The following is a 25,613-nucleotide window of genomic DNA, read 5'->3' on the forward strand; positions in this document are numbered from 1 at the left end:
ATGGAGCGTGAGTCGGGTTGCCAGGGAGGTGTGTGTTTGCAACCACGTTCACTCCCTGTTCCTGTCAAAATCCTCCTCCTCAACAGAGGACTTCTACAGAAGCCTGTGACTGAAGATCAGTGCCCTGGAGACCCGCCAGAGCCGCCCGAGGCAGGAGGCATCCATCACTGCCACAGCAGCCTCAAGGCCACAGAGAACAGGTCGAGCAAGCACGTGCATGCCAAATGGAGACTCTGTGCGGCTTCAGCGATATGCTTCATCTTTATGATGGCAGAGGTGGTCGGTAAGTACTGCCCAGGAAATTGGACAACCCCCTGCTTCGCGATAGGAAGGACAACTAGGCTGTTGTTTAAAAGAAGTAGTTAATACATTCTGCATGTATAGCATGACAGTAGGCACATAGTGGTCAAGTTGAAAAATAGAAGAAAAACCAAATCCATTATTATGTCACATTCAGACGATAACCTCTAATAACACCATAGGGTATTTCCTATAGTGCATCTTTTATGCATAGCTCATGCTGTTCTCTCTCTCTCTCTCTCTCTCTCTCTCTCTCTCTCTTTCTCTCTCTCTCTCTCTCTCTTTGTAATTAGGACCATGCTGAATGCTCTTATCTATCCTATCAAATACTATTTAAAAATATGTTTATGCCCAAACAATACATTCCACTGTATATCATATAAGCATTTCTCTATTGTTAGAAAATTGGGGAGATTTTTCCTGCTTCTGGACTGCACAGTGAAGAAGATCTTAATAAAATTCTGCCTATCCTCGTTAATCCCTTGAAAGGGATTCTAAAAATGGAAATAATAGAAATAATTGGTTGAAAGACATGAATATTTTTCTGACTTCTTGAATCATCTGTCAAACCTATATCCAGACACTTGAAATGATTCATCAGTATGGAAGATCCTTGTGAAAATGATTTTTCATCCAACTCTTTAAAAATCTTTGTTGGGACTGGAGAGATAGTTTGGTGGTTAAGAGCACTTGCTGCTCCTTCAGAGGACCTGAGTTCAGTTCCCAGCACCCGTGTTGGGAACTCTGAACCCTATCCTGGCTTCCACAGATACACACACACACACACACACACACACACACACACACACACACACACACACACAGAGTTGTTTATATATATATTCATACATATATATGAATGCTTTAGTAGTCATTGTTTTAATTATTAGTTAGAATATTTCACACACTTATGAGTGGACTGTGTTTACTCCGGCTGTACATTACCTCCTTCCCTCTTATTGTCTTCCTAGTTGAGAATTTTTCAAATTATTGTATTGCTTTCTGAGAACTCTATATATTGGGGTATTAAGTCTGGGCTATATTGTTTATAACTATGATTTTAATTTGTTGGTTGCCTTTTAATTTGTGTTTTAACTTGAGAAGCTTTAAAATTTCTACAGACAATTTAGGTCTTAAATATAGGTAACTACGGAACTTTCACTCTGAGGTGACTGATTGTTTTTGTTTTTAACTTAGAAATCTCCACCCACTGAGAGAATAAAAGCTTTTTAAAGCATTTTCTTTAGTTTTTGCATGTAACTTGTACATCAATGTAAAATTAGATTTTTTTTTGCATGCTACAAGGACTAAAATCCCCTTTTAAAACAACTAAAAAAGTTTCCAGTATCATGACATAATAATTTTTCCATTGATATTCAATATATTCTTGTCATGACTTAACTTTTTATAAGTAACAAAGTGTGTTTCTAAGGTTGCTCATTGATCTGAGTTCCTATTTTCTGGCAGTAACAAAATTAATGTAGATTTAAATATTATAATATCTGTTGTCTCTTCTCTATTTAGCAGAAATATATAAAGATTATTCATTTCTGTTTTTTTAATATTAAACACAAGACATTCTGTTCTCACCCAATCTAATGATTTTATTTGCATGTAAGTTAATAGAAAAATATAAATATTTATTAATAATTGGAATTTAGCTGTAGTTTTCTGATTTGGTGTTTTCCTAAGATTTTTTTCTGTCACAATTGAGCATGCTAATATAGAGAACTGAATTTTAATAATTTCATTTTAATAAATAAACCATATGGTTTGTAATTGTCTCTTCCTTTTCAGAGAGCACTCTGGGATCTGGCTCTAGAAAACTTTTTAGGTATTCTTTTGATATGTATTTTAGCTTTTTTCTCATTTATTGTCAAATGCAAAATTTCCACTTCTTCAGTACTTGTTTCTCTTCTCTACATTTAAAAAAACCATTTATTTAATGGCAAATTTCAAAATTATTGTTCTACAATAGGATATGATGGCCTTCTATTTGAGTTACTCAGCTTGGAGGTTTTGGAATGTAGGGTTGTCTTATTTTCCTCCCATTTTGTAAAAGAATACTGTAGTTTACCTATGCTTGGCATCAAAATCTTTGCAATTCTATTACCTCAGCTACCTGTCACACTGTTACTGAAGTCCGAGGAGCTTTCTTTTCATCTGGTTACCTAAAGGGAGGTCTAAATGAGTATGAAACATGAGAACAGAGGACAATGGGCTCTACCTAGCTCCTTTTTGCACTGTATTTTCTAGCTACCAGAATAAGATGTGTTTCTTCTAGCTGTGGAGTCTTCTTATATTTAGACTTTTACAGTTTTTGCAAATCAGATAAAACTTAAGATCTATTAAATCCTGAACAACCACAGATTTGATACACAGCATTTTATCAAAACTTTATAAAGATAATCAGTACCACACAATTTCTATACAAGAGACTGAAAGGTTGATGGAGTGGCAAAATAATTTGCTGTAGGCCATAGGCAGTTCCAATCTAGAACATCCTCTTAAAATCCAGCAAAAATGCACACACACACACACACACACACACACACACAGAGAGAGAGAGAGAGAGAGAGAGAGAGAGAGAGAGAGAGAACATATCTACATGCACGTATGCACATACACATGTGCATACACATATATTACTACAGCATATTTAGATGTATAAATTGATGAAGTATTCTACAAATGGAAAATTTCACTCCTTCCTTTCCTATTGGGATGCTTTCTATTTCTTTGTCCTGTTTATTGGCTCTGGTGAAGGCTTCCAGAGCATGCCAAATACAAGTGGCTAAAGTGAGTTGCTTGGTTTGCTCCCGATCTCAGAGGTAAGGCTGTCCACTTTTCTACCTTGTGTAGCGCGAAGCTGTGTCCCTGGTAACCTCCATTTTGTTCAGCCATACCTCTACTATCCCTAATTCGCTACTTGCCATTTTGTTTCAAAATGTTTTATGTGAGGCAGGCATGGGCAGCTACCCACATGGAGTCCTGCTGCCTTGCCTCTCTTATTCTTGCCTACCCAGCTGTAAGAGTTCTGCCCTTAAACTCAGAAGTGACTTCCCCAGTAAAGGAATACAATAGATACTGACTGATACTTGCCAAGTTTTGAGCTATATCGATACCAAACTGACTGTTCTAAACATGGCTCTTCTAAACATGTCTACATCTGTCTTTAAAATTCTTCAGCGTTTTTTTTTTTTTGCTTGAAATCTTGTTGAGCATGGGGCTAAACTGATAAGACCATGTGCAGCTGGAAGAAGCTGGTTCAGAAGCCGCTTCTATGCTCAGCCCCACTCTGCTCTCCCAAATGAAGAGTGATCAATGTGTTGGAAGTTTCTGATATCTAGGACAAAAGAAAAGATGATTCTTTCCTTGGATTTTCAGATATTCCACAATCAGTCTGCCATATACATTGTTAATACTTTTTCTCTTTCCACATCCTTGCATGATGATTCAGTTCTAACTCTGAGAGATTGTTCATTCTCTGCAAAATAATCCTTATGTTTTAGGGTCCTGGTACCTTTTGTCTTTTTACTTAAACACAAAAGTCTTCTCTATGTTTCATTCTCCAAAGTTCTAGGCATCACTCAAGATCCCAGTCCACAGCACACCTATTCCCTGAAGTCAGATAAAGAAAGGATTATTATCAAGACCTGTTAGAATCATCTGGGAGGTCCTTCTTCAGAATATGGATTCTGAGCAAGGCCTTAAAGGTAGCATTGAGAGGTTCCCTGTGGGGGGCCATCCCACCCCCACTTTTCCCCAGAGTACTCTTGAGTAGGAGCAGCAGGAAATATTAGATAGAAGTAAAGAGGAGAGAGAAACAGATAGAAAAATACAGGATAGCCTCGGGTGGGCCTGGATCCTAATCCATTGGGCCCTGACTGCCTCTGCCCTAAGGTATTTAAAGGAATGCCAAGGGATGGAGCAAACGACCTTCCCTCAGCACAGCCAAGTGCAGACCATCTCAGACACCTGGTACTCAGGCCCACCTGCTGGGTAAAGCCTAAATGGACTCTAACAGTTCTTAGAACGTCTTTTCAATAGAAGGCTGAAAGTGATGCAATTATGTCTTAATTAACCATTTTATAAATCAACAAATAAAATTAGCAAAAGCACAACCAAACAGCTCATTATTTATTCCTGTGGTCTGAGAGGTGGCAACTATCAGGACCTACCTTCAGATGTCTCTATGGGTAGGTCTGAAACAGGACAGGGAATCATGCCCTTAGAGATGCAGGCACAATGGCTTCAAGGAGGCTGACAGTTCTGTTTAGCTTTCTCATTGTCCAGGCTGCAAGCCTGGTCCTTCTGGCCTGAGGACCTGATACTCAAAGTCTCTGGTCTTTGTATAAAGAGGCTGAATAAAAACTTACTCTCTTTCCATATTAATGTGAATGATGTATTCCCAGAGCTTCCAGAGCCCCACCTGTATCTTATCTGCCTTCAGTAATCTGCCTTAGTAACATCTTTTGATCCTTAGACTAAGGACACACCTGCTCAATTATCCCCATATTCACTTTCATTTATACGAGCCAATGACTTAAAATCTTTCTGTTGTTTAAGCTAATTTAGATTAAGCTTTTATGATTTAGACCTGAAAGAGAATTCCTAAGGGAGATTTTGTCAAAGACAGGTCTAGAATGGTAATTGGGGGCTCAGCCGGGGAACCAGGTCCTTTGGAGAGCTAGCTTTGCCATTGTGTTTGGACTAGGAGAATCGGGCCATTGGGCTGTGTTTGGGGAGATTACTGTCACAGTATGATCATTGGAGTGGTGGGAGACCCAGGGAATGAAGGGGATAGGCACAACAAGCCTACTCTTGGGCCTCTGAAGCTGTCAAACTGGGACTCTTTTTGGCGGCTTGAAAAAAACTCTTCCTTTTGCGAAGGCCATTAAGGGGAGTTATAGTGCAGATCCAAACACATATCTCTCTTTGAAAAGATGAAATGCAGGTACTGAGAACTCAGGAAAATAACCTCAAGTGTGTCATTGCTAGAGGCAATTGATAGTAGGCAGGGAGAGGCACATTCAGGGTTGCATAAGGATGGGAGAGATGATATTGCCTGGCAGTGATGCAGAGCTGGAACAGGCTCAAGAGGGCATGAATTTGAGAGTGAGAGTCTGCTCTTATTAAGAGAAAGATGTAGCTGTAATGTGTGACAACTGCATGTTTGATTAGTAGTTTGTTTGTTTTTTTTAATTTGTTTTATTCTGTAGTTACCATAGTGACCCAGGCCACAAATATTTTTGATTTAAAAAGTTTACCCTTTGAGAACTTTATACATGAGCACAAAATCTACATCACACTGGCCCCTCCATCTTCCCATCTAATTTGTCCTGTGCCTGCCACCCTAATTCAGGTCACAGATATTTTTTGAGGTTCCTGCTGTTAGGAAAATTTTAAAACAGGACCTTAAAAACTGTGGTATGTTTTAAATACTTGCTAAACAGTATAATAAAATGCCACCCATATGATAGCTAAGTCATTCTTTTTCTGATGTTCCAATATACTTTTTTCTTTATTAAGAAATTTTTTTATTCATTTTACATACCAACCACAGATCCCTCTCTCTTCCCTCCTCCCAACCCCCAACCAATCCCCAATTACCTCCTCACAAAAGGTAAGGCCTCCCACATAGGGAGTCAGCAGAGCCTGGTACATTTTTTAGTTGAGGCAGGTCCAAGCCCCTCCCCTTGCATCATGGCTGTGCAAGGCATGCCACCATAGGTAGTGGGCTTCAGAAAGACAGCTCATGCACCAGGGATGGTTCCTGATCCCACTAACAGGGGGGCCCTTAAACAGATAAAGCTACACAACTGTCTTGCTTATGCAGAGGGCCTAGTCCAGTCCAGTGGAGATCCCACAGTTGTTGGTCTAAAGTTCATTAGTTCCCACTAGCTTGGTTTGATTGTCTCTTTATATTTCCATCATGATCTTGATGTTCCTTGTTCATAGAATCCCTCTTCCCTCCCTTACATTGGACTCCTTGGAGCTCAGCCTGGTGCTTGGCTGTGGATCTCTGCATCTGCTTCCATCAGTTACTAGATGAAGGCTCTATGGTGACAGGGTATTCACCAATCTGATTACTGGGGTAGGCCAGCTCAGGCACCCTCCACTATTGCTAGTAGCCTAAGCTGGGGTCATCCTTGTGGATTCCTGGGAATTCTCCTAGCATCAGGTTTCTCCCTAACCCCACAATGCCTCCCTCTATCAAGGTATTTCATTGTTCTCCCACTCCATCCCTATTCCATCTTGACCATCCTGTTCCCTTATGTTATCATCCCCCATCCCTTACTCTCTATTTCTCCACCAATCCCCAGTTTACTCATGGAGATCTCATCTATTTCCCCTTCCCAGGGTGATCCCTGTGTCCCTTTTAGGGCTTTTCTTGTTAGCTAGCTGCTCTGGAGCTGTGGGTTGTAGTCTGGTTATCCACTTATGAGTTAGTATATACCATGTTTGTCTTTCTGAGTCTGGCTTACCTCACTCAGGATGATATTTTCTAGTTCCATCCATTTCCCTGGTAATTACATGATGTCAATTTTTTTTATAGCTAATACTCCATTGTGTATGTGTACCACATTTTCTTTATCCATTCTTCAGTTGAGGGGGCATCTAGGTTATTTCCAGGTTCTGGCTATTGCAAATAATGTTGCTATGAACATAGTTGAGCAAGTGTTCTTGTGGTATGATTGAAAATTCCTTGGGTATATGCCCAAGAGTGGTATCATTGGGTCTTGAGGTAGATTGATTCCCAATTTTCTGAGAAGTCACCATACTGATTTCCAAATTGGCTGTATAAGTTTGCATTCCCACCAACAGTGGAGGAGTGTTCCTCTTGTTCCACATCCCCTCCAGTATAAGCTGTCATCCGTGTTTTTGATCTTAGCCATTTTGACTGGTGTAAGATGGTATTTTGGAGTCAAAAATTTTGATTTGATTTGTATTTCACTGATGGCTAAGGATGTTGAACAATTCTTTAAATGTCTTTTGGCCATTTGAGATTCTTCTGTTGAGAATTCTCTGTTTAGCTCTGCAGCCCATTTTTTAATTGAATTGTTTAGTATTTTGATATGTAGTTTCTCAAGTTCTTTATATATTTTGGAGATCAGCCCTCTGTCAGACGCTAAGTCATTCTTAAATATGAATTAACAGCATACAATTGTGTAGCCCAGTAGTGAATACAAAGATTTCTTGGCTACTTTTCTGTTGCCATGATAAGACACATGGCCAAGGCAATTTGTAAAAGAATGAATTTCCTTGGGGAGGGTTTTCATCCATGAGCATCATGGCAAAGAGCAAGGCAGCAGGCAAGCAGGTGATGCTGGAGCTGTAGTTGAGAGCTCACATCTTGAGACATAAGTATGAGGGCAGAGAGAGCTACCTGAGGATGGGAAAATGGTGTAGACATTTGGAATCTCAAAGTCCACCTTTAGGGATACGTCTCCTCCAAAACCGTCACACCTCCTAATCCTTCCCTAGCAGTTCCACCAACTGGGGAGCAAGCATTCAAATATATGAACCTATAAGGGCCATTCTCATTCAGACCCCTCAAAAGCTAATATCATCAGGGTAACAGTTATATTCTCAGCACTTCCAGTGTCTCTCTTCTTTATGGAAAATGCCACAGGAATTTACAGACATCTGTTTAAATCTGAGGGAGTCTGTGACTAGTATAGCAGGCTCAGTGTTCTACAGTCACTTTCACTGCATGGGCTTAAAGTGATCTGTTTCCAGGGCTGAGACCTCTCTGGGTTGTGTTCCTTGATCTGAGCTCATTCTGCACACATCTTGCCATGGTAAAAATAGAACTGACAACACCCTGCTCCATCCATTCACCACAATTTCCTCCAGCAATTACTGTTGTGTGGGTCTTTTTAATTAGCACACGAAGTATTACGTTTCATGGTGGTATTCTGAAGCATTTTTTTCTTGTTGATTCTCTCCTGTCCCTTCTTCACCTTCCTGTTCCTATTCCCAACTTAGACCCTTCTACCTCTACATCATCCTTTCAACTTTCTTGTCTTGTGTTGTATTGCTATCTTACCTTTCCTCAATAATTCTTTTCTTCTAATTTCATGGTCTTCTTTCTAGTTCCATAGCTTGTGCATATTTGTACCCATTTTTACAGACAGGCAGACACACACACACACACACACACACACTAAAAGTGAGGATCCACATATGAGAAAGATCATATGATATTTGTCTTTCTGAGTTTACATCATATAATCATTCCAGATCCATGTGTATTAACCACCAGCTTCATGTCTCTCCAAGTCAGCCTCTATATTGCTGGCAAAGATCTCTCTCAAACATAAACCAAAATGTGTCTTGGCCTTGCCTAAAAATCCTAAGCAGATATTCTCAGCCCATAGGTTACCCTTCAGCTTCCCTTGCTGGACATGGAATAGCCCCTTTGTCTCTAGTCCATCATTGGGGTCTCATTTCCCAAAGGCCTCTGGTCTGCTGCATCTCCTATTTTTATGCAAAAGTGGTATATTCTTTTATTTCTTTCTCCATGTTCCCTATTTATTCACAAAACCCCATTATTTTCTTGTTAACTCTCAGCACTTCTTTGAAAGATCCTCAGTACTGCAGGGCTCTCTATTCCCAGCCCAGTAGCATGTCTTCAGCTCAGTGTTAGATCACTGAAGACAGGGATTGTAGTTTGTTTATCTTTGTGTACTTTGCCCATGCTACCACACACAGCAAGGACTCAATAAATGCTGGCTGGATAGTTGAATTAATGGTTAACAATACCCCATGCTTTCAGAAGCAAAGGCACATGTTCCTTTTTGCAAACATTTTGCTCTGTGTGTTCAGCAGTGCCCACAATGTTCTGGATAGTTCTTATTACCAGCTGTGATGGCTGGAAAATGATTGTGTGGTCCCAGGTCTCCACATTAACGTGTTTCTTCTAAAGCAAGGCCCCTTCGTTCCCAGTTGCCTCCCGACTAGCTTAACCTGCTAAGGAATTCCTCCAAGACTTTCTTCCTTTGACTTAGTGGGCAATTTCAGCGTGTCTCATAGAACCCTCATCATTCATGGCTGAAATTGCAGCATGCTGCTTATCTGCATGTAGTCATTCTCCAGGCAAGAAATAATGCATTATTAACACAGCTTTATTATCAGGACCGCGTTTGGCGGATCGAGGAACATTAAAGGATAATTGGAAGGACAGCTGATTTGTTAGCAAAATGTTGCCTTTTGGCTAATGAATCATTCCGAGTTTTGCACCGACAGCTCAGTAACAAGCTTGAAGACTCCTTTGCCTCAGACCATTAAACTTTGACAAACCAGTTATTAAGTATAGCTCGAGCCACCAGTCTGTGGGGATTATTGCAATTATGAGCCATCTCTGTAATTTTTTTTAATCATTAGGCGAGACAAGGTGAGTCTGATGATGGAGGGTCTGATGGCTGACAGTCTCATGCTTTGGAGTACACAAGGCAATAAACAGCCATGGAAAGGATTCATCAGTCAGCGCACGCTCTTTGCTGGGAAGAGGTGGTACGAGCAATAAAGGTTATTGCTCACCAGCAAGAAGCTCTGTTCGAGAATGATAGGACACACTTTTCCTTTCATTTCTCTTCAAAGGCTGGAGGTCTTTTCAAAGGAGAACCAGAGGGAAGAGACAGAGATGTCACGAATGCCCAGAAAAGCAAAGTGGGCTCACGTACCTGAGGTTTTCTACCCTATGTTTTGTAGGATTGCTTTTGCCCTTGGTATGTCCATGGCACCATGCCTCTGTTTCCCCTTTCAGCTCTGCTCTCCCGCTATTCATAACATGAATCTCCAGCACAGCTGGGTAGTATAATTCAGCAGAACAAAGGGAAGCAGAAAAGACGATGGTAAAATTACAGACAAATAACAAGTCTGTGGGCTGATGCTACACTGTTTTCCAGATAGAAGGTCAAGTCTACAGCCTGGATTCTGAGACCCTGAGAATCTAGCTATCACCTCCACAGCTGCATGTGCTTGTAGGCCTATTCCTGAGGCTTCCTGCCTAGCCTAATTGAGATGCTGTCTCTATTGGCCTCATAATTCCTATCCACACTCCTAGAAATGGCTCCCTTAACATTCATTTTTACGTGTTCAATTTTATTTATTTTTAAGGTTGCAGTTATTATTCAAACTGGGAAAAAGCAGTGGATTGATTTTACTTGGGTAACTTCTTGTTTCTTCTCCAGCTGTGTGAGTCAACAATGTTTAATATGCATATGAGTAGAATTGCATTCTGGGCCTCCAACCCTGTGTGCTATTACGCATTTCGCAGGTGGATACATTGCCGGGAGTCTTGCTGTCCTCACTGATGCTGCTCATCTCTTAATTGACCTGACCAGTTTCCTGCTCAGTCTCTTTTCCTTATGGCTGTCATCACGGCCTCCCTCCAAGCAGCTGACCTTTGGGTGGTACCGAGCAGGTAAAGGTCTATGATTGTGCATTAATGAATGCACAGTGATGCGGAGTCAAACAGGCATTAAAAAAGGAAGGTAAAGTGCAAAGCCTTGTTCAAAAATTCCCACTGGGCCACAGGTTTGGTGCTCAGGATAAAATAACCATGTGGGAATGTGTGCTCTCAACATTAATTCAGCTGACAGCAAGATTCATCAAAGTACCTCCCCTCCCGTGGGACGACAAGAATATGTGTATCATGTTAGCAGCTGCACTATCCCCAGGGTCTCTGTGTAGCAGCAACTAGGAAATGTTCTTTCAGGTACTCTGCATCCTTGAGAGAGATGATAAAGGCAAAGAAGCTTCTGCTACGTTACAAACTAGAGCCATGGAGTCCAAGAGAGTGGCGTGACTGAAGGACTTCTTCCCAGGGAGTCAGGCCTGAGATATGGGGCTTTCTCAGTCACACACAGCATTTAGTCATTCCTATGGCTGGAATGCTACCTTCAGATCTCATGTTGGAATTTAATGACTGTTGGCAAGGTGTTGAGATGGGACTTCATGAAGTCATGAGAGCTGTGCTCTTGTTAGTGGGTCAATGCTGTTATCGTGGGAGTGGAATTTTGATAGGAAGGGTGAGGTCGGAATAATCTCTTTCCCTTGCCTCACACACATTTGCTTGCTTGTCTCTCATGCTATGATGTGGCATAGAAATGTTTGCCAACTTCAAGAACCTTGGTCTTGTACTTGCCAGCATCCAGAACTGTGAGGGGAAACCAGTCCTTTCATTATAAATTACCTAACCTGTAGTATTTTGTTATAACAGTGGAAAATGTACCAGGACAGCCATTCAGAGAATGTATGGTTCAGCTGAATACATGTTCACTTAATCACCACCAACAATAACGTGAAAGAAACCGCTGCTGCTGAAAAAGTAGAGGAGGACATAAAATCCACTCTTTTGTCCTTTCTCAGAGCTATTACTTTTTCCTAGTGACTGCCTGCTCTTGCCCAGGATGCAGCCAGTCTCTGGAAAGTGTTTACTATGGGTTCTCTTTACAGTATCCCCTCACCCATCCACATACACAGCAGCTCTTTGTCCCCTCTCTGCTCGAGGAGTTTATTAGCTGGAGGAGTTTCTGTCGAAATGTTTTGTACCAGTCTTGGAAATACATAGTTACAGCTCTATGATTTCACACTGGCTATGAAGTCAAGGCAAAGGAGATCTAAAGGCAATGCACCTCACGGCCAACCTTCACGGTGAAAGATAGTGGTTGTCACAAACTACAGCTTGTTCACTGACAGTGTGAACTATAGGTTTTTGAAGTTAGAATACTAGGAAACTCTGTCTTCATATGAAGCAATTTATCGGTGCAGGTGTTCTGGATTGGTTTCCCTTCAATATCCAGAGAGAAATGAACAGCACCAGAAAGTTTGTGAGAATGAGTTTAGAGAACTCTTGTACATGTCCCTGGACACTTGGAAGCCATGTGAGTTTGGTTGAGATTTCAGCCTTTGTCAGCACAAATTTTTACATGTATTCAACACCTTCTGGTATTATTAGAACAGTTTTGTTTCTCTAGAGTGTTTTCTTTTTAAGAGAGAGTAGACTCAGAATTTTCCATCATTGTTTAGACCAGTGGTTCTTAACCTCTGTGGTTCTCAATTCCTTTGAGGGGCTTGAACAAACCTTGCACAGGGATCACATATCATATATCCTGCGTTGCAGATATTTACATCACAGTAGAAAAATGACAGTTATGTAGTACCAATGAAAACAATTTTATGGCTGGGGGTCACTACAACATGAGGAACTGTATTAAAGGGTCACATCATTAGGAATGTTGAGAATCACTGGCTTAGACTACATCCCCCTGACTATGGAAATCTATGAGCCCTAGTATTCTAAAAGACCAAGAGTGTTCAATAAAACTCTCTGCTATTAGGTAAAATATTTTGAAATAGTGTAGGATATAAATATTAAGAAATTTAAATGTTACTAGTATGACATATTGACAATATTTTTAATTGTATGTCTAGTTAAATGGCTGTATATGATTGGTTGTTACCATGTGAGCACTACCTAGAGACATAGGTGGGCCATGTGAATCCACAGCCCAGTCTGGCCAATCTGCTGGCCTTGCTTAGCTGTTTTCCTGGAAACCATGGTAGCATTTGCCCATGTTTCCTCATGTGTTTCTTTTCTAACTAGTTGATTTTGGATCCCTACCTAATGTTTAGATCTGCCTGTTGATCCTTGAGCTTGGTATGAGGGCTTTATTCACCTAGCTCTTCTCTCACTAGACACTTATAAACAAGGGCTTAGGATGGGACATGCTTAACTTGAATTTGTTGATTTAGATCCCCCAGTGGAAAGGAACCATACTACTCACCATCTGTGAATTCCGTCTCTGTTTCCGGCTAAGCAGAATTTTTTTTTAGCCTGATTCTCATTAAGTTCAGCAAAGGGAGCTTTAAACAATCTAACTAATTAAATAGTAATTCTTGAGAGTTTGTTTAATGGTGTATGTTTCCCTGAACCACGTTTAACAGCAAGGTTCCAACTGGACAGCTCAGAGAGTCATTTACTCTCTCAGAGGTCTAGAAAAACAAAATATGAGATAAAGGCATGAGTAAAGTTGTTTTCTTCTGAGGTCTGTCAATGAAAACCTGTTCCATAACTCTCTCAGAACTGCTCGTGGTTTGCTGCCAATCTTTGTTGTTTCTTGGCTTAAATATCTCTGCTTTGATCTTCATGTTGTCTTGCACTCTCTCTGTATACATGTCTATTTCCACACTTCTGCTTAGAATAAGTAAACCAGCCATATTTGATTATAGGAACATCCTATACCAAAATGATTGCATCTTAACTAGTAGGGTACAAAGACCCCATTTCCAAATATAGTGACAATATGAGTTACCAACCAACGAGTAACTTTTTTATTTTTTATTTATTTATTTTTTTACATACAAAATCTTTGAGGGACATAATTAAAGCCACAACACAAGCCAACTTGTATCCATATGCTTTTTAAAAAACTACCTTATAGATAAAGAAACTCTTATCTGTATAAAGCCAGATAGACAGTCATTGGTATACCACGTGGGTCTGATACTTGAAGTCAAGTCCTAAATCTCTGCACCAATACTTCCTATAGTGTGAAAATGTTCCATGGATGGACCATCAGATGTTTTGAGTGTTGCACGGGCAATAATCACATATGCATTCTATTATGCATGAAACATAAAGTAATACATCAAACTTGTAATTTTATGGATAACTTTAGGAAGAATCTAAGCATAAAAAGTTGATGTGAAAAAAAACACAAAATGGCTAAGATAAGTAAGTGGCACATGAATGTGTCAATATTGTGAAGATTGTATATAAATGACTTAAATCTGGGAAGCAATAGCCACATAGTAAGTAATAGTACATGATTCTGCTCTAATAGGACCTAATATGTAGGAATAATGTAAAGGGAGTGTTGTAGTTGGTGTTAACTGTCATCTTGACACAGCCTAGAGCCACCTGAGAAGGGACTCCCAGCTGAGGGATTGCCCAGAGCATATTGGTCTGTGGGCATGTCTGTGGAGGATATTCTTGCTTGCTGTGGGAGGGCCCTGCCTAATGTGGGTGGCACCATTCCCTAAGCTGCTGGGTTTGTGCTGTATAAGAAAGCTAGCTAAACACAAGCTATCAAGTAGCATCCCTCCATTGTTTCTAGTTCAAGTTCTTGCTGGAGTTCTGGATTTAACTTCCCTCAGTGAAAGACTGTGGCCTGGAAGTTAAGCCAAATAGACCCATTCCTCCCCTAACTAATAAAATAGTAATTCTTGAGAGTTTGTTTAATGGTATATGTTTATCATAGCAACACAATGAAACCAGGGCAGAGAGCAGAGGCTAGCATAATAGAATTTGCCTGACCAGTGGCTCACAGGGTATTTCTAGACCCTTGTGGGTTTTTAAAATCTATCTACAAGGCTGTGTGAAAGAACAAGGAAAGGTATTAAGGAATGTTCATGTGAGCTAAAGTACTTTCTTTCTTAAACAAGCACATTGAGATCGCTTGTATCTTCAAATATTAATGCAAATGTTTCCATTTTGATGTTTCTTTTCCTTGCAGTTGCTCTTAAAAAGCAGTTGGAGTGCAGAGAAGCCCTTGAGTTCGCCTCTGTGTTTACAATATGTCCGGTTGGCAAATGAAACCCATTTTCGTAAAGTACACTCTGAAGCCCTTCGTTTTTACTAGCTTGTTCCTCTAAAGGTGCCAGTGCTGGCAAGTTGTAAATGTTTTATGGTGAAATTAGGAGTTTCTAAGCACATTTTACTCGTCATATCTCATTATTTCATCCTCTAATAAGTTTCCATCACTTTAGCACCTGTGTAAATTAAAATCCCCAAGGAGAACAGGGAGGGCAGGCAGCAATTAATATGTTCTAAAAATTTGCTGAAAATTACTCAGTAACAGGGAGCATAATGAATTCTGATGTTCGTGTTTTATGGATGCCATGCCAAAGTGCCTCATTTCAGCTCTCAAATCCATTCATACTTCTGCTTCATGAGTCACTGAAAAAAAAAAAAAAAAACCCAACAAACCAGTTTGAGGCCATTTTCATAGGCAGGGGGAATCAAAGAGTCTCTGACTCTTTTGTGGGGACTGGGGGATGTGAGGGTGATATTCATATTGCTTTCTGTGAATTTGACTCCCAGAGATCCTTGGTGCCCTGCTGTCTGTCCTTTGCATCTGGGTGGTGACTGGTGTGCTGGTGTACCTTGCCTGTGAGCGCCTATTGTATCCTGATTACCAGATCCAAGCAAGCATCATGATCATTGTTTCAGGCTGTGCAGTGGCAGCCAACATTGTGTAAGTTGTCTCATGCTCAGTGTCTATTTGGCTTATCTTCAGTCCTATGTAAAGAAATATTTTTAAAATGAAAAAAACAAAAACAAAAACCAAAACCAAAAAACCAACCAAACAAAAAAACTCCTATGTCTGCGAAGATGCCAAAGTTCTGACATGGTATTTGAGTGCCACTAAGATTGAAAATAGTGTTGATTATTATAGATTAAGGAGTTTTAAAACAGTGACTTCCACCAGCTACCGTATTTGAAAGCTTCCAACATGTCAGAGTGGGAAAAGATCTTGTGATATATATATATTAAGTTGAATTTTGTGGTCTTTCAACCCCACCAAGTATGAAAGGGAAGCTCAGCTATGTTAAATAGGTAGTGAGGATTTAGAATTTGAATCTAGATCCATGTATTTGGAATAGGGTTTCCATCCATTCTTCTTTCTTATGTGTGTTAATGACACATGGGATGTGGCTTCCAAATGGTTCAGCTTTTGTTAGGTAAGTAGATGAATTCTCAGACTGAATTGACGGAGACCTCAGAAATTATTGACTGTAGTGTGGATTCTGTGTTTAAGGTCTCTCTTGCTATATTTTCAAAAACTGGCCATCACCTTTGTATATTTCAACCAAAGCAAAATTGGTTTTTTTTTTCTTCAATCAAACTATTTTAGCCTTACAACATGCTACTACATAAGAAGTTGTTAGGGAAAAAGAAATCCCTCCACAATTGCCTTCAGAAAGAATTCAGTCTCCCAAACCTACTTCAGACTTCTCATCTCCAGAACTCTAAGATAATAAATTCATGTTGTTTTAAGCTCCTAAAGCATTTTGGTAATTTAGTAATTCAGTAAAATGAAAATATTATAAAGATTGAGCATTTCTGATCAAAAAATCTAAAATGTCCTGAAACCTGAAACTTTGGAATATGTTTCAAGCTCAAGATTCTGAACCTTGGAGCATTTTGAATAGTCAAATCAAGGATATTAACTGGTAAATTTTATGTGAAAATTCACACACACACACACACACACACACACACACACACACACACACACACAACTTCAAAGTTTTAAACACCTCTAGCACCAAGTAATCATCTTCCTGTTTTCCAAGACAGGCTGGTACATTTCACAAGGGAGATTTGACATCACTTGACAGTGGTTGAGGAAAGAGAAATGAAACAGCATGTTTTAAGAGAAGGCATGATGGGATCTTTGCAATTGGTAGATACACTAACTTGTATGGTTTGATAATGTTTCCTTGGGTTATTCTACAAGTCTTATATTTAGAAATCTCCATTTTCACTTCATAGTTTATATGCACAATATCTGAACTGAAAGTTAAAGATGGTATTTAATGATCTCTGCCATTGTCTAGAGCCTATCTTCTAGGAGTTAACTTGAAACTAGCTGTACTTTGGAAGAAAGAATGCAGACAGATGAATGTGAGTCTTTCTTCTACAGGAGATAAACACTCAGAACATGTGTCCTGCTCACTGGGGGTAAATAGTACTCTCTTCACATAATGAGAACAGCATGTCCCGAAGCCAGCAGAAAGAACAAAAGTATTAATTATTTCCAAAGAGTCACACATCTTGTAGGTATGCAAAGATAGCGGATCAACCCAGCCAACTACTACATCAATCTGGAACCTTCAGGGTAGATCTTGATCTTTACAGTAGATGCCATCCAGATTTTCTTTTTACTGCAGCTGCTTTTGAGCATTGACCTGACCATTGCAAGTACTTTTCATACTTAGAATGACAGACAACCTGCTTGGTGGCTCTGCCTTCCCTGAACAAGTAAGCAGGTGGTTATTTATGAATAAAGGGACAGAGTGACTAGAATGTTTCTTCAGGAACTGAGAATGTAAGTTTCAAGGGCTGTTAGATGCTGTGTTGTTGGAATATGCAGAGATATTAGAACTGAAATTTTAAAGTAAATCTGCTCCTTGGGAACCCCAAACCAGGACAGAAAGTTCCAAGAGCAACTGTGAAGAGTCTTTAATAAAGTTGTAGACAGAGTCCTAAACGAAATGTTTTTCTGCATTGTTTGTGAATTCAGCCCAATTGCTGTTTGTATCAAAACCAGACTTCTCTTCTGGTACAACTATAGTGGCTATTTTTAGTAGATATGAATGTACTTGTGTGTGTGTGTGTGTGTGTGTGTGTGTGTGTGTGTGTGTGATCCCAGCTATCTGTGCCATACATGTATGCTAGGGAGATTTTATGCCCAGTTTGTGGTACAAATATTTAACAGTGCCTAAATATGTGTTCCCCATCATCTTAAAATAAAACAAGTAAAAGAATGAATGACAATGTGATGATCATAAATAACAGATCTAGAAGATCCATAGACTGCTAGCCTATCAGGCCATCTGGGGCATGTGGAATGGTAACTCATAGCTGACAGCGAATTTCTATCCAAATACTGACAATCTGAAAACTGCATTATGGAATGATCAAATCTTGGTGAATATCCGTGATTCTGCTTTTGGTGATGGCCTGAGATTTAACAGATACTCTGCCCATACGTGATGTTTCCTTCAGTTTGCTTGGAAGAGTCATGCTAAGCTTTGCAATATGTTGCAATATGTGTGTTTACATATGCAAGTTCTTTATAACAGATCAGATTATTTCAGTCTCTGTATAAATAAGTATTTATGTAGACATAGTATTCTCCTTATTGTCCCTTAGAAAACTATTTCAGATTTCATAATCACTCAAATGAACCAAATTAAATACAATAAAAAATTAAAGATTCTAACATTGGGAGCAGGATAGATAGCTCAGCCAGTAATGTGCTTGTATCACAAGCATGAGTTCCTGAATTTGATCCCCCAAAGCCACAGGAAAATGCTAGACATAGTGGTTTGTAATCTTAATGCTGCAGAAACAAAGGCAGGGGTTCTCTGGTCAGCTTGCCTAGCCAAATCATCGAGTCTCACAATAATGAGACTATGACTCAAGAGCAGGGTAGATAGCTCCGAACCAAGGTGATTCTCCAGTATCCACAAGTACATGTACACATGAGCAGGCACATACACAAGCACTGGCATACACATAAGCACATAAACGTATAGACACTTAGACTGACAAATTCCCTCCGAAAGCCATAGACTGTATAACAAAACACCAGTATCAGAAAAGAAAAAACTCCTTTTGAGTGTTGGTCAAGGGAAACCAAGAGATTCCTCAAAAAATATAAGCTATTACTGTCCTTGCTTGCCTCTCAGAACTTCAAGGTAATATCTTATTGCTGAAGATACCATGTGCTTTGTACACAGGAGGGACTGAGTTAGAATTGACCTGGAAGCCTCCTCCCTGTTAACTAACTCTCATAGAATTTGAAGGTTCTATACAAGCTGCCAAGGGAGACAAGCAGTCAATAGTATGAGCCAGCTTTAATAAAGCCTAGGAACCATAATGACAAGCTCAGCAAGATATACTCAGGGTTGCAATAGTGGCATTTACATGTTGGGGGCCCCCAACAGTCATCTAATTGGACCAATGTTTGGTTTCATGAGAGCAGTAATGCTTTTCAATTTTAGTGTGGAACAGTGTAGCATTATGTTGGTGAATTCTCCAGAAAATGGAAGTGAATGTTGGAAATATTTCCTTTTGGGAGTTTTTAAATGTTCTAAGATATACTTATATTCAAATATAAGCCCAACATGGTGCATCATAAGGCACTGCTACTTTAACTACCTGACAGTTTGGATAATGAATGCTGCTGGTGAGTCCTCCACTATGCTGCGTAGGCCTTTAAAGGCTTATTGTATGTGTGTCAGGAACATCGTTATCTCTTTCAGACTAACTGCAATCCTGCACCAACGGCACCTTGGACACAACCACAAGGATGTACAAGCTAATGCCAGTGTCAGAGCAGCCTTTGTGCACGCCCTCGGGGATGTATTTCAGAGCATCAGTGTGCTAATTAGTGCTCTCATTATCTACTTTAAGGTATGTTTAGTAATCATAGTAATTCTATGGGTGAGGTAGCATCGAAATCAAGACTCAAATACTAGCCATATTAGCATCCTGTGTTTACCTGCACAAACCACTTTACGAAGTTAAAACCTAACAAATACTGAAGCCTTAATATTCCCCAGATTCCAAAGAGCTGTCTTTATCTGTTGGGCTTTGAGTCTTTCAAGACAGTTACTTTTAATACGGTGTTGAATCAATGGAACCATGAACACCTTGGGTTTATTTAGATGTAAGCAATGGACGAGATCTCTGGTTTATTTAAATTATACTAATTGGCTGAAATGTGTGGAACAAACTCAGAGACAGAAATCAAGGTAGAAATAAGGGCACATTTTGGTATCTATGGGTATCATGCTGAAATAAATGTGTCTGATCAAATATTTCTCCTGTTCTTGTCACTGCCTAGAGTCATATTTCTTAAAGATATATTTATGTTGATTTTATACATCAGTCCTATATTGTGTCTCTGAGTGAGTATGTGCACATGAGTGCAGGTACCCGCAGTGATCAGAGGAGTTGGATTCTTTGGAGCCTGATGTGAGTTCTGGGAAGTGAACTCAGGTTCTCTGCAAGAGCAGCACTCCCTCCTAACCCCTGAGTCATCTCTCCAGCATTCTGAGAATCACATTTTTTGGGGGTGTGTCCAATTTACTGAGTTTGGGACTTGTGCCTACTGCTTGGCTGGGAAAGGATAGAACACTTGATTCACGGATCTATTTGCATTGTTTTTGGTGTGGAAGGAGCTTCTTTTCCCCCAAGGCAGAGCTCTGGGTCAAAATAAGAAAAGAGAAGGGTCTCCCACCCTAAACATGTAAATACTCACCATGTGTTTGGGTCAGAGAGAGTGGGGGTAAAAATAGCATTCAGCTCTGCCTTTTTCTATCACAATATCATGATTTTCCAATTTGGAGAGAATAGTGTTTTTTTTTTTTTTTTCTTGTAGTGTTCAAATACATAAGTGGAAGTAAAAGAATTCTGAACTCAGATGGAGAAAACACACCTTAAAAGCTTCAAGTCAGTAAATAAATAAAAACTTTTTAAGTGAAATAAAAGCTTCAAGTCAAAGGCAAAGACAGTTTAAAATAATAAAGATTAACAATTTGAGTTTGCCAGAAGGGGATGGAGAATACCAATGAGACAAAGCCTTCCAAACCCAGTAGGACCTGTGTACATATGAATTGAGACTGTGGCAGGATATTAGACCTGATGTGGTCCAGTGCTGAGAAGGGGACATGGACACAAGCCCCCATCCCCAACCCAGAAGCTATTTCCAATTGATAAGCACTCATACATGAAAAGCTAGTTTTCTCCAATGAGGTTTCACCATTCTGAAGGGCAGGCCCCATGCCCAGCAGTAGATGCCACAACAAAATGAAATCAGTGGCATTGTTGGAGGTTCTTTGTCTCATAATGCTTTTTCAGGGCATTTTTTTCAATCTTACAGATCATTTATATATATATATATATATATATATATATATATATATATATATATATATATATATAAAATGACTTCTGGTTTTGTGTTTTATGGGATTTTTGTATGTGTATCTCTGCATTTATTTATGTTTCTTAAGCATTTTCTTTGGTTCTTTTCCTTCTGTTTGTCTTGGCCTATTCTGTTTGTTTTATTTCATCTTTTATTATTATTGTTGTTATTCACTATTATCATTATTACTATTTTAGGTGCCTTATGTGTATCCTAATGAGAGGGAGAAAGAAAGGATGTGGTTTGGGTAGTTGAGGAAGTAGGAAAGATCTGAGAGGAGCTGGGGGAGGGAAAGCAATAATTGGAATAGATTATATTAAACAATCTAAACTAAACAACCCAAACTTGCAATGCATTCTTAACAGACCACTAGTTTTCAGCAATCCAAACACTAAGAATGTCATCAGATAGCCCCTGAAACCTAGAGTGGGGTTTTCCCAGCTGTGCTGTAACCTGCCTATCCATGGCCTCCTCCATGTAGTTGGTAAATACTTTGATTTATGGCTTTTTTATGATGTGACTAATAAAATCCCATGTAACAACTTAAAAAAAAAACCTCAAGTCCCCACACAAGTGTTAGGTTGATGCTACATTTCCTAAGGGGAGTGGAGCATAGACTTTTCTGCTTTTCTGTACCTTTGAACTGCACTACAATACTACAATCAGAATAGTACATATTTCACTCCAATATCAAGAATATCAATCAATGGAGGGAGGGAGGGAGAGAGAAAGAAAGGAAGAGAGCTACAGATATATAGAAACAGAGATAGATAGATAGATAGATAGATAGATAGATAGATAGATAGATGGGGGTGGGGGCTCAAGAATCAAGACTCTTTGGTTTGTGCTTTAAAGGCTGAAATAAATGATACTCCCATTTTTTCCCTTGCCACGATTGAGGTTGAAAAGCATTGGCTAGTGTGACCACGTTTTCACACATTTCCATGACTACAGTGTTCTCATATTAATTTGAGAAACCTTAAATCAGGTTCTTTTTAGCGAAACTTAAGAATATGGTTCAGTTTAATTCCTAAGTTATGGTGAGCACATTTCTAGAATGTCTCCATTCCTTAGTCACTAGAAATTTAAAGCTTTTTCAGTGATTGAGTCTCCAGGAAAAGCATTCTGCCTTGGAGTTGAATGCCAAGGGTCAGGAAGGTAAGTGGGAGGCAGAGAAAGAAGGGCTTTGAAAGGTTTATTTATTTTATTGACTGGGTTTCTTGGTAGAAAGTTTGAACTCAATTAACCAAAGCTGCTGTTTTCCAGCCAGACTACAAAATTGCTGATCCAGTGTGCACATTTATCTTTTCTATCCTGGTTTTGGTCAGTACCATCATGATCTTAAAAGACTTCTCCATCTTACTCATGGAAGGTAGGATTGCTTTCACATTATTCCTAGGATTGATGCTCCTTTCCCCTTTGATCCAAAAAGGATGACTGCATGGCCTGTTCTCTGTTAGTTTGTATTATAGGGAAAAGTTAGAGTGAGAGGGATTTTAATATTTGATTTTTTTCTTATTTGGAATAAATAGAAACAGCTCTTACTGGCCATATTTTACTATGCATATGATCAGAGAAGCATCACAGTTTGAGGAAATTCACAATAATTGCAGTCAGAATACAAACCTGAGATTTATGATACCAAACCCCATGTTGTTTCATTATGTTTTGTAGAGACTGTGCAAAGATAAAAGCACTGTTAGGATGGTTACTATTGCTAGATGTTGCCTCGTAAATTCTGTATTTTCTCTGTGGACTTGAGATTGGCGACAAGCCCTTTGACAGAGTCAGACTTTTAAACATTTGAGGTATAAAACAAAAGAAGGGACTTGATGTGAGTTGGTGTTCTGCTGCAGACTGTCATAACACAAGGGTCACACTCCTCCTTTGTCAGGTGTTCCAAAGGGCCTGAGTTACGACAGCGTGAAAGAGCTCATCCTTGCTGTTGACGGTGTGACGTCCGTGCACAGTCTGCACATCTGGTCGCTTACAGTGAACCAAGTGATTCTCTCTGTTCATGTTGCTACAGGTCAGTGAGTTTTGTAAACACCCTGGGCAACATTCACTCCATACCCTGAGACCTCAGCCATTTCTCTCCCTTTCAGAGCTGCCCTTACTGTCTATTGTCTGTCAAAATAACTATAAACTGTGTTGCTCTACCCAGCGTCTCTGAAAACCAACCCACTTATCAATGTTGTCATAGCAACGATGATCCCAATGGCATCCTCTGGGCTGATTGCATAGGGTAGAGAGACAGCACAAACGGCTAAAATATCTCCCCAACTTCAAGCCCTTGGCTTCAGGAAAAAAAAAAAAAAATGACTCCACCTGTTTGTCTGGGCGCCATCTCAGTCTAAATAATGGGAATGAATTTGACAACAAAAATAAAATCTCAATGGAGTATCTTCTGTGTAAAAGATGGTTTTCTGACCCTGAACACAAAAGAAGGAAGCTAATAGATGTGTTGAAAGATGGTCAGCCATTCCTGTGGTCATGCAACACACTTCATAGAATAGACTCAAGCCTGCTTTTTTCAAGGGGAAGGGGATATGTCCATGATATGTTTTCAGACTGGGGGAAATGAGAGGGAGGAGGTTTTTCATCTTCTTAGGAAAAGCTCAGGCCAGGGGTACTAAGTTTGGCTGTTAAAAGATGACTGAAGAAGTTACTTAGAGGCAAGTGATGGGAATATCAGGGACAGTCATTTGTCAGGTGTCCCCATCTTCTCCAAGGGGCTCAGATATGACTTCAGGAAATTTACAGCATCCTCAAAATCAATATCTCACTACAAAGGGAAGAATATAGCAAACAATCAGGTTACCCTGGGGTGGGGGACTCTGCAGCCTCCCTGACATTATTTAAGGCGGCGGCGGGGAGGGAGGGAAGGATGGCAGTGGGAGTGGATGCTCTAGGGAAGGTCTGGGGGAGCTCTAAATGTTTCCTTGTTCCTGCCACTTGTCTTGATATAAATTTTAATTAAATTCAAGGGCTTCAAAAGGGAGATATTTGTGGGAGTTGGTGAGGAGGACCCAGTAAGACACAATAACTCAGTCTGGTCTTGCTTATTTCCAAGTCTTGTCTCTCCTTCCATAGGAAGCTCCTATGGATGCTGGACTTTGCAGAGGTAATTGGGTAGGAAGAGTATGCACAGTGAGGGGTACGTTACTGCACGCATGTTCCCCCGCCTTGTCTGCGTGAACAGAGCTAAGTGCTAGAGTTAAACCCTTCTTCAGAGGGCTCTGCCCTCACCCCACCCATCAGGCATGGAACACTTGAAGCCTGCATCTCTCTCTCCTTCTCCCCTCCCCCACTGTGTGTGTGTGTGTGTGTGTGTGTGTGTGTGTGTGTGTGTGTGTGAGAGAGAGAGAGAGAGAGAGAGAGAGAGAGAGAGAGAGACAGAGACAGAGACAGAGAGACAGAGAGAATGTATTATCTGCATTAATATTCCTGTGTTTCTTTATCAACAGCTGCTAGCCAGGACAGCCAGTCAGTCCGGACAGGGATTGCTGGAGCCCTCAGCAGTAGCTTTGACCTGCACTCCCTCACCATTCAAATAGAGTCTGCATCAGACCAGGATCCCAGCTGCCTTTTCTGTGAAGACCCACAGGACTAGCTAGGTCACACTGCCAGCTTCCTGTGTTTCACAGGCCAGGAGAAACTGCTGCAAAGTTTCTGTAACAGACAGTTAAGCAACCAGCAGAATAGATATGAGCAAGTCATGGCAATGTAACATGCATGTTCTTCCTTTTTATGTAGCCACATCCACCATGAATGAAGATGCATGAGATTCATCAGTTTTTGGGATTATATCATAATCAGTAGTTGTGTCCAATTATATAAATATATACAGAGATTTATCCTAACTGGGAGATGAAACAGCAGATGTTTGCAACCACAGGTAATAAATGGTTCGCTTCCCTACAATAATGGGTATAGCTGAATTCAGGAATGCCTTTTCAGGAATCTCCAGCATGAGACACAAATACTTGGACAGAATCTCGACTCTTCCACCATCCCCAAAGAGACATTCATCATTTATGAAATGGTGGAATTCCCTCTTTCAATCTTGCATGTAAATTAGGATGCTGTATGTGTAAGCTACTGAATTATATTTTACACTACTGCAGTGCTCCATGTGTAAGCTACTGAATTATATTTTAGTTCTCTGTGCAAAAAGTATAGGAAAAGGAAAAAATTCTGAAATTGCTAAATTTTTAATGTTTTCATAAATTGTAATTTAATAAGGCAAGAAAACAAAAAGGCACAGAACAGGATGTGTCTTATCCAGGTCACAGGGAAAGGACTTAAGTCAAAGAATTTATATAAATGTCCAATTTTGCACAATATTTATAAATCACTATTATTCAATCTGTACCTCCTTTTCTAACAGTATAACTTTTAGAATTTCAACTTAATATTATTATTACATAGATAAAACAAAAAAATCAAAGAGGATAGGTAATTTAAAAATGTTATTTTTGCACGCATTCAAAAGATATTTTTTGACACCAGATTTAGGATGAGGACTGGGGAACAGCTTTGTTTTTTATTTCTGTAACTGAATTACACCAGGTAACT

The 25,613-nt window shown here is 39.8% G+C and overlaps 1 protein-coding gene across 1 annotated transcript; it reads left to right on the forward strand.

Annotated features, from left to right (window-relative positions):
* Slc30a8 (solute carrier family 30 member 8) lies at positions 1-25,613 on the forward strand. The gene is made up of 8 exons (XM_036208345.1): positions 1-283; positions 10,586-10,732; positions 15,416-15,569; positions 19,369-19,519; positions 22,302-22,407; positions 22,930-23,064; positions 24,129-24,159; positions 24,503-25,613. Exons 1-8 carry the CDS (start codon positions 1-3, stop codon positions 24,507-24,509), a joined length of 1,014 nt encoding a protein of 337 aa, XP_036064238.1. The 3' UTR covers positions 24,510-25,613.

This window comes from Onychomys torridus, chromosome 16, assembly GCF_903995425.1.
Source record: "Onychomys torridus chromosome 16, mOncTor1.1, whole genome shotgun sequence".
Taxonomy (NCBI): Eukaryota; Metazoa; Chordata; class Mammalia; order Rodentia; family Cricetidae; genus Onychomys; species Onychomys torridus.